At 35.0% G+C, this 8994-nt stretch overlaps 1 protein-coding gene across 1 annotated transcript; it reads left to right on the top strand.

The window, feature by feature from the left end:
- The first annotated feature begins 251 nt into the window (after window positions 1-251).
- LOC144567497 (AT-hook motif nuclear-localized protein 1-like) lies at window positions 252-4437 on the top strand. The gene is made up of 5 exons (XM_078317641.1): window positions 252-1045; window positions 1976-2046; window positions 2151-2282; window positions 2709-2870; window positions 3820-4437. The coding sequence occupies exons 1-5, from the start codon at window positions 541-543 to the stop codon at window positions 4087-4089; spliced, it is 1140 nt and encodes a 379-aa protein (XP_078173767.1). The 5' UTR covers window positions 252-540; the 3' UTR covers window positions 4090-4437.
- The last annotated feature ends 4557 nt before the right edge of the window (window positions 4438-8994 follow it).

Here is an 8994-nt window from a genome sequence, read left to right as displayed (position 1 = left end):
GACAGAGATTAGGTTTAATCAACTAAATTTCAAATTTTGAAAACGCAAAGGACTTATTTAAAAATAAAGTCATCATTTTTGTTTCCCCAATCTGCCCTTTTTTCCCATTTTCTAATCATTCCGTAATGGTCGCGCCAAATAATTATTCGCCCCACAAACCGCATATTTCGATTTTTGGAGCTCCCGCGATTAAAATATTTCCATTTTTTGGAATAAACAATATTAATTTCCCTTTCCTTTTTTGCTTTCCTTTGCCCTTCTTTTATTATTTTTTTTCATCTTTATCTTTATTTTCCCCCCTTTTATTTCCATTTTCCTTTTTCTTCTCTCATACCCTCTCCACAAGTCATTTCTCCATCACCAGATTCAAAAATCCTAAATTTTGTATCCTATTTTTTCTGTAAAATTTGATGCTATTATTGTTGCTCTGCTCGATCTGAAAAAAAAAATTGTTCAAAAGAAAGAAGGCGTAAATAGAACCTTAAGCTTTCACTTGATCAGTTAAAAAGAAAAGCTTATATTGCCTCCCATCTATGTATAATGGAGGCCAAGGAAGTAGGCACAACTGGAGAGGACACAGCATCACCGGCTCCACCAGCTGCGGTGACACCAACAGCACCACCTCCTCCCCCACCAGGCAACACTAATCAAAGTTCTTCCGTGGCACAAACCGCTGTAACAACTCCTGTGGGAACACCTCCGCCGCCACCGCCCCCTGCACAGGCTACGACAGCAGAGGACGCACCACCAGTGGCCATACAGCAACCGGGTGTAGTGGGCCCCCTAGCAGTGGTGAGTTCGGACCTGAGGTTGAAGAAGAAGAGAGGTAGGCCAAGGAAATATGGGCCAGATGGCAGCTTGATAAGGCCACTAAACGCTACTCCCATCTCAGCCTCTGTCCCAACTGGAGGGTCTGAGTACACCCCAGCAGCACATGTAGGGGCTGCCATGAAACGGGGTAGAGCACGACCACTGGACTTCTCTAGTCGACAGCAGTATAGCAGTGGTGGTGGCGGCGGCGGTGGTTTCCGACTGGAAGGTCTAGGTATGTTTAGTCAAACTCTGAAATGCTTTGATCGTTGAAATTTGGATTTTAGTGTATGTTTCGGTATGGCGGCGTTTGATTTGTTCTGTCTTTGCACCGTCTCTCTCTCTCTCTCTCTCTCTCTCTCTCTGCTGTGCAAGTAAGGATCTTCGAATGGAAGTTTCGGTGGGACCGACCAATTGGTGGCTTGGTGCCATGTGAGATCTAATTTAGCGTCTTTTCATTGTTCCATTCTTTGTTATTTTTACTGTGGTAGGTTCCTTTGTTTGATTTTTTATTAATTGTGGTGTTATGTCCAGTTAATCTACTATTGGAAATACCATTCAATTAAGATTTCATAGTCTAATTTTGTAATTATATTCCTAATTTTATGTGGATTAGCTTGAATTGGTGTCACTTAACTCCTACTTGTATGAGTGGTCCTGTAATTCACTTAGTCAAATTAAGCTTGTATTAATCCTTATTTGCTAGCTGACGTTGCTGAGTGGTTTGTTTACCAAGTCTATTGTCAATTTGCATCTATTTCTGTTCATTTTGTGACTTTTTATAGTCATTGCATGGCATTTGAACAGGTCGTCAGAGCACACGCTGTCATATCCAGTTTGAACCAGTACTTTTGTTTTCCACCCATGGATAACGTTTTGAAAAATTCTTTGAATAAAGTGGCAGCAAATTATGGCAGTACAATATAAGTTTTTCAACAAGCAACTTTCTTTGTCTTTGACTTTGATACTGGAATGTTGACTTTAAACAGTACCTTGTAATAGTAAAATCAGTTGACTGTGCACTATATCTTCCGTTTTTTCCTTAAACATTTATTTTAGACTTATCCAACATAAGAACATAGCATGCGTGAAATTATAGTAATTAAACTCATCATCTCTTTCAATTGCTTAATTTATATCTTTATTCTGATATACTGTTGTCTAGGTGACGCGGCAGTAGCTTTATCTGCTGGGGCAACTTTCACTCCTCATGTTATCACTGTTGCTCCCGGAGAGGTATGTACCTATACCAGTACATTGTGCTTCTTGAAGAAAATATAGCAGACTGAAAAATTGTGTAATTTTTATAATATGCTAATACGAGCATCACAATTTTGTAGGATGTGACTATGAAGATCATATCATTCTCGCAACAAGGCCCAAGAGCTATTTGTGTCCTCTCAGCCAATGGTGTAATTTCAAATGTGACTCTTCGTCAGCCTGACTCTTCTGGCGGTACTTTGACCTACGAGGTATGATTTTTTTTTTTTCAATTTTTTTTTATGGGGCCATTTGATTGCTATACTGCTAAAGATTTGGCTAGGAGTTCATATGGTCTTATTGGGGTCAATTTTAGTCCATTGGATGGCTAGGTTTATATTAAGCTCCTTCGGTTGACTTTCTAATGGGCTGTCCTTAACTTTGTGGGCCCTGCACTAAATTGAAGGAGTCATCTCAGATCATGTTAAGTTACATGGGAGTCTATTAGAACTGCTTGGGCTACTTGGCCAGATGTATTCTAGCACAACTGTAATCAGGCCCTTTGATAAGAAAGCCCAATGGCAAACATTTTTTTCTTTAACCTCGAAAGAATGTGATTTCACCTTCTTACAAACCTGACCTGTGAATATTTCGACGACCATGGCCAAGTTCTGACTTTTTTATATGTTGTTTAATAGGGCCGGTTTGAGCTACTTTCTTTGTCGGGATCATTCATGCCAACAGAGAATGGTGGGACCAGAAGCCGGTCTGGTGGGATGAGCGTTTCATTGGCCAGCCCAGATGGCCGTGTAGTTGGAGGTGGAGTTGCCGGTCTTTTGGTTGCTGCAAGTCCGATCCAGGTAAGTACATCGTCCTTAATCAAATTAGTTCATTTTAACATCTTTCATGAATGTTACATGATAATTTATGTGTTTGTAAATAAAAGCTTCAAAAGTCCAATAAAGTCCAACAAGATTTTTAAGTTTATAAAGTAGCCCATTAGTTTTTTCGGTCTGAAGACTCAGTTGATACAGGGGGCCATAAACATGTTCTTATAAATGAAGCCACCAACAATTCAAAGTAAAAATAACATCATTTGACATTGTAAATCTTTTCTTAAACAAACATCAGTCCAGCTTTCGCTTAAAAAAAGAACTCTGAATTGTTGGCAGATTTGTAAATACTTGAATATTCTTAATGTATCAACATATCTTTCAGTTTTTATGATCTCCTTTCATTTATTCAAGTCCTTCCAAGTCATTCTTTTGTTTTCAACTATTTCATCAAGTTGTCTCAATTATGCTCACTAGAGAGTTGTAGCTTGATATCCACCTGTCTGTAGCATGGATTTTCTTAGAATGGGCCATAGAAAATGTGCACTACGAATATTATTAGACGTTCTTAGAGCACATCAGATAACATGTTATAAACACAATGGTGGAGCAACATGGGCCCAACCCAAGAGGCCCCTGCCAAAATTGTTTTGAAAATATGGTTCTTTTATTATGTTTTTTCTAGAGAAAACTGCAAAAATATGGTTGTGTTCAAAATAATTGTAAAATCATGTCCCACCATGTCACACTTTCAGACTCTGTCCCTGTATAAACGGTGGAAAACTTTGCATAAATAACAGCCTCATCTTGAGAAATGCAAACATTATCATGGTATTTGGCATATTTTACCATAGACATGTGTGCGCGTGTGTTCATGCATATTTTACTTTGTTTGAATATGTAAATGAATTTTAAATGTGATATAGCCCTGATGCTGTGAAGGAATATTTTTAACAATTTCCCCATTTTTTCTCAGATTGTTGTGGGGAGCTTCTTGCCAAGTTACCAGATGGAACAAACAAAACCCAAGAAACTAAAAACTAATACAGCCTCTGTTTCTTCGATTCATTCCTCTGCAATCCCAATATCTACAATGCCGATATCTACTGTAGATTTGCATGAGCCGTATCCAAAAGTAACCAATCTCTCTTTTAGAACTGAAACTTGGCCTACCCCATTGCAACAAATGCCGCCTGATTCGCGCAACTCTGCTTCTGATGTCAAAATTACCGTTACAAGTGTGTGAATCTGCATCTCCAGTTGCTGGAGGTTATCTGACTAACCTAGTTGAATCAATGATCCCTGTTTGTTCGCGGCCTAACTTGTTGATCATGATTGTTTTGAAACATTTAGTGCACTTCGAGTATAGCGGGTACATTTTAAGTTATGACTGGCAACACCTCATTTTATTAGACGGGGTTTAGATGTGTTGTGATGGAGGCGTACTTGTAGAATTTTCAATTTATAGATTATTATTGTGTAGTTGTAGTAGTCGGGAACATTTTGATATGCAATCAGTGTTTTGCCAAGTCCGGAGTTTGTAAGATGTCAGTGCCTTTTGGAAAAGGAAATATTGATTTTCGGCTGGATATCACTTGATGTGTTTTTCTGAGACCCAAGTTGTTAACACTTTTTTTTCAATCGTGTACTTGCTCCTAGTTTCTCTGTATCAGACTTCACAGGGTAAACAGAATGGAAAATGGATCTGTTTAAAGAATTATATAGAATTTACACTTTTATATCAATGAGTTCCATTCATCTAGTGAAACCATTTGTACCACTCATAGGTACAACTCTTATGTAAATTTTGCTTAAAAATTTAGGGAAGTGTTATTTTTTTTTTAAAATTCTTGACAGAACTATTAAGTTGAGAAGCGTTAATTCTATATTATTATTTTTAAGACTTAAGAGAGGTCGCATTTATTCAAATTTCTTTAACAAAGTTGACAGACGTGACCCAACATGATTTAATTGCATGAGGCAGGAGCAAAATTGCTCCTGAAAATTGAAATCATTTTAGTATTCCTTAGTCTTTGAGCCACTTCTCCATTCATGCAAATTACAGCCTACAGGCCTGTTCGGATGTAATTCCGAAAATACTGTTCACGTGGGAAAAAAAAAATTCAGTCAGACTGAATTTTTTTTTTCTCACGTAAATAGTAAATTTTAGTTCAAACTTTTTCTATTCCCGTTCCTATTCTCATTCTCACTGTGCAGCTGAACAGGGCCGTAACATGTTTCTCTTACGTCTCAAATATTGTGATCAGTCAAAATGACGGTTAAAAAACGACTGAGCAACTCAGTTTAGAAATTGCCAGTGATTCTTGAGCTGTAGAATTTTTTTTTAGAAATTGAGAAGTTCAATAAATCAATTATTTAATAATCAGGGATGGTGTTTAGAGTCGGTCCAAATAAACGACACCTCGTGAAGTTTCAATCCAGCCTTTTGCTACTGTAATTCAAGCTTTGTTTAATTCAATCAAAGGTGCCCAAGGGCTTTTCATAAAAAAAAAATAAAAAATCCAGCCTTTTGCTGGTATGAGTTTCCCGTTTGGTACTTGATCTTGTTTGTATTACTGTAGAGTGGTGTTTTAGCTGTTCGCTACTGTTCTGATAACGAATTTAAAGGGCATGTATTTGTCGGATACAAATAACAGTAATTGAGAATCAATTTTTTATTTAATGGTAAATAATGTCTTTGTGTAGTAGGTTGCATATTTAAAATTCAAATAGGATGGAGATACCCTGTGAATATTAAATATTTAAATGGCTGAACCACTTAAATAAAAATAAAGCAGTGCCAGATAATCAGCAAGGCTGACATAATTTAGCGTTTAAGTTACCCCAAATTGTACTCTCATAAAAGAATTCTTTCGTACGGTCGCACCTTTTAAACTACTCAAGTCTGCCTAACAAAATTCGTGTACCAAAGAGGCCAATGACACCACTGCAAAGTTACAAAGAAATGATAATGTAAAGTATAAGTAAACCATAGAAATGATAATGTAAAGTATAATTAAGCAGGTGAGTGAAGTAGTGAAGTAAGACTAACAGGTGTCAAGGTCATGATTAGTCCCACGCCCCACGGTGCTCCAAGCCTCCAAGATGAGGTCCTTTATCCAAAGCTAATTAAAGTATTAATTAGGAGCGTAATCTTCACTGCTTAATTATATCACTTGTTTAGGTCATTAGGTTAGGTCTGTACTAGCCATGTGACCTATCAAATTAATGCACCAGCGACACACAAGCGTGCATTAAAAGCGGAGCAAAAACATGCTGAGAGAGAGAGGTGTTTGATCACGTGAGTAGTGAAGTTTGAAAAAAAAAAAACCTTGGTCAGCTTGGAAGAGTTGGTTAATTTTTGGACAGACTCGGTGTATTAAACAAGTAGGTTTTCGGATCGGGAGAGTTTTTTATCGGTGTTTTTTTTCTTCACAATGAAAAAGATATCTAACTAAAATAACATTTTTCAAACTTTCTTAGCATTAATTTCTTCACATCTTAAACAACCCTAAATTAGAGATTTTAGATATCGATCTTCGTTTTAGACAATAAAATTATCATTACAAAAAATTCCTGATGTTGCCATAAATTCTGTTTAGATAAGTTACTTTTTAATGATGCAATTACATAAAAAGTTTATATTTAATGCCAGATTTATTATTTAATATGAAAATATAAAAAAATGTCAATGATACTAATTGTTGATAACGAATAACAAATAATCCACTTAATTCCTAAAATATTATTAGCTAAATGGTGGTTATCAGTTGTATTTTTAAATTCAATTACTTTCATACAAATTTCGACGTTATAATTGAATAAACAAAATTAAAAAAGGCCAGCAAAAGTTAATTAATAAGCTAAAAAAACCCTACCTTTCTTTCTAACTAAAAAACTTACAAAGAAAAGCAAGCTTGATAGATTATTGCAATTATCATTATAACAAAACGATTGGGAGATACCAATTAAATCTTCCGATCTAGAAAATTAAAATCGGTCTAACATATATCACAGATACTTCTAATTTCATTGCTATATTTAAACAGCGGCGTGTAAAAGAAGAAGAAAAGCGGTACATAGGCCGGATGCAGGAAAAAAACCGCGGCGGGTAAAAGACGAAGAAAGAGACGACGTGAGAGCGTAGCAAGCTGTCAAGTCACGAGCCCCCACACCGGGCGCATTGCACGCCGGGAAAATTGCTTCCCAAAGGTGCTGTGCGATCGTTGCTCTCTTTTCCCCAAAAAATAAACAAATCAAAGAAACAAAATTCGGCTCTCGTTTGACCATCAGATAACGATCTGCGCTGGTCGCTGGAGGAGCCCTTGGAAACCGCGCTGGGCTTCAGAAATCAGAACTGTAGCAGCCCATGGGCTTTGAATTTCATTACCGACAATAGAAAAGAGACAAAGAAGGAAACAAGGGTATGAGTAAGCAGCGATGGAAACTACTCCCGAGAAACACAACAGCCGAATTCTGAATCTCTGATTCTCATCGCTTCACTGCGTTCTGTTAGGCAACTTGTGAGATGCGTCGGGAGGATAACGGTGCGGATCTTGATTCAGAGATGGTCAACGGATTTATCGGATACGATTTGGACCGGATCATCTGAAATTACATGCAGATCAGTTTTGAAATAAACTAGCAAAAAAAAAAAAAAAAAAAAATACCGATGTATATGGATTTTGTTTGCGTTTTTAATTCATAATTAACTATGATAATTTAAAATTTACTTAACGTGTACTTTTTTATGCAATGGGTGTTTGTAAATTTGATGTATATCATTGACAATAATATCTAATATTGATGAAATAAAAATATAACTACTTGTTATTCCTCATAAAAAATACAGATAAATAAAAAAACCAATAAAAAATAATGTAAATGAAATTTATAATAAGAATGTAGAAATTACAATATTCAATCAATGATATTCTATATAATTCAACACAAAATAATTTAACAAATAATAAAACTACAATATTGATGTGATAATAAATAAATAATAATATATGTAAAATTAGTAAAGATAGAAAAATCCATCAATGAATAAACATTTCATTTTTAAAATTATGTTAATACAGGACATAACTCAGATTTCTTCCAAAAATTATGGGATACACAAATTCAATTATATTGTGTTTTTCATAGACGACAAAATAGCTCGGAAGACGTCCATCGATGGAGTACTGCTTTATGTAAAAGTATATTAAATTCAGTTAAATATGAATCATATTCAAATTATTTTAATATTTCTAATAAAGTTTCTTCATATAGAAGCGTTTTATTGGTGGGCGAATTGGAACAATTTTGGACTTCATGATAAACAAATGAAATATTAATCTACCCTGCATATAAAAATTAATTAATGGAAAAAACATATTTCTTCATTATTAGAAATGGTATTTCGACAAATAAGACCAATACAATGTGAAATACATATATTAACAAGCACGACAATAGTCTCTTCGGAGGAATATAATACTAACACGACGGCTCTTAAAAAAAAAATACATTACTTTATAGCATTGTGATAACTCTTACAATATGTTTCGAAGAAGCATTTATAAATAATTCTTTTAAAAAAATGTATTGGAACGGTTTTGCGAGATTTAGATACTTAAATATTTCTAAGGCTCTGTTTGACCGAAATTTTTATTAATATCATATTAAAAAAATAAACTAAAAAACCATTATTTTTTCAAAATTCGAAAAATATCCATGTGATGCTGCGGCTCCAAAAATGGACTTTTTTTCAAACATAAATTGTTTTTTTTAAATAGTTTATTCTGATTATTTTATTAATATCTAAAAAACATTACTGGAATTGCTCTTGGTTTTCAAATATTTTGAAAAATGTCCGGTTTTTTTTCCAAACAGATGTATATGATTGCTCTAACAATTATACACAGTTTTATTGTATGATCTATGCATGACAAAAGAAATATCAATTTTTTTGTAAGTAATTTCTCTTATTTCTAAAACACATGTATGTTGTACATGTATTTATCTAAGACATCTCTCGTAAACAGATGAGGCTAGGACAAGGAATAAGACGAGATAGATGATATCTTCACTAAGAATGTGCAAAACGACGACAAAACTTCAAACGGCCATAAAACGGCGCTTGAGTATCCGATTTCAGCAAATT

Source organism: Carex rostrata, chromosome 16 (genome assembly GCF_964058835.1).
Source record: "Carex rostrata chromosome 16, lpCarRost1.2, whole genome shotgun sequence".
In the NCBI taxonomy this organism is placed as follows: domain Eukaryota; kingdom Viridiplantae; phylum Streptophyta; class Magnoliopsida; order Poales; family Cyperaceae; genus Carex; species Carex rostrata.
Note: the sequence above shows the minus strand (reverse complement) of the source record. Positions and strands in the feature narration are given on the sequence as shown.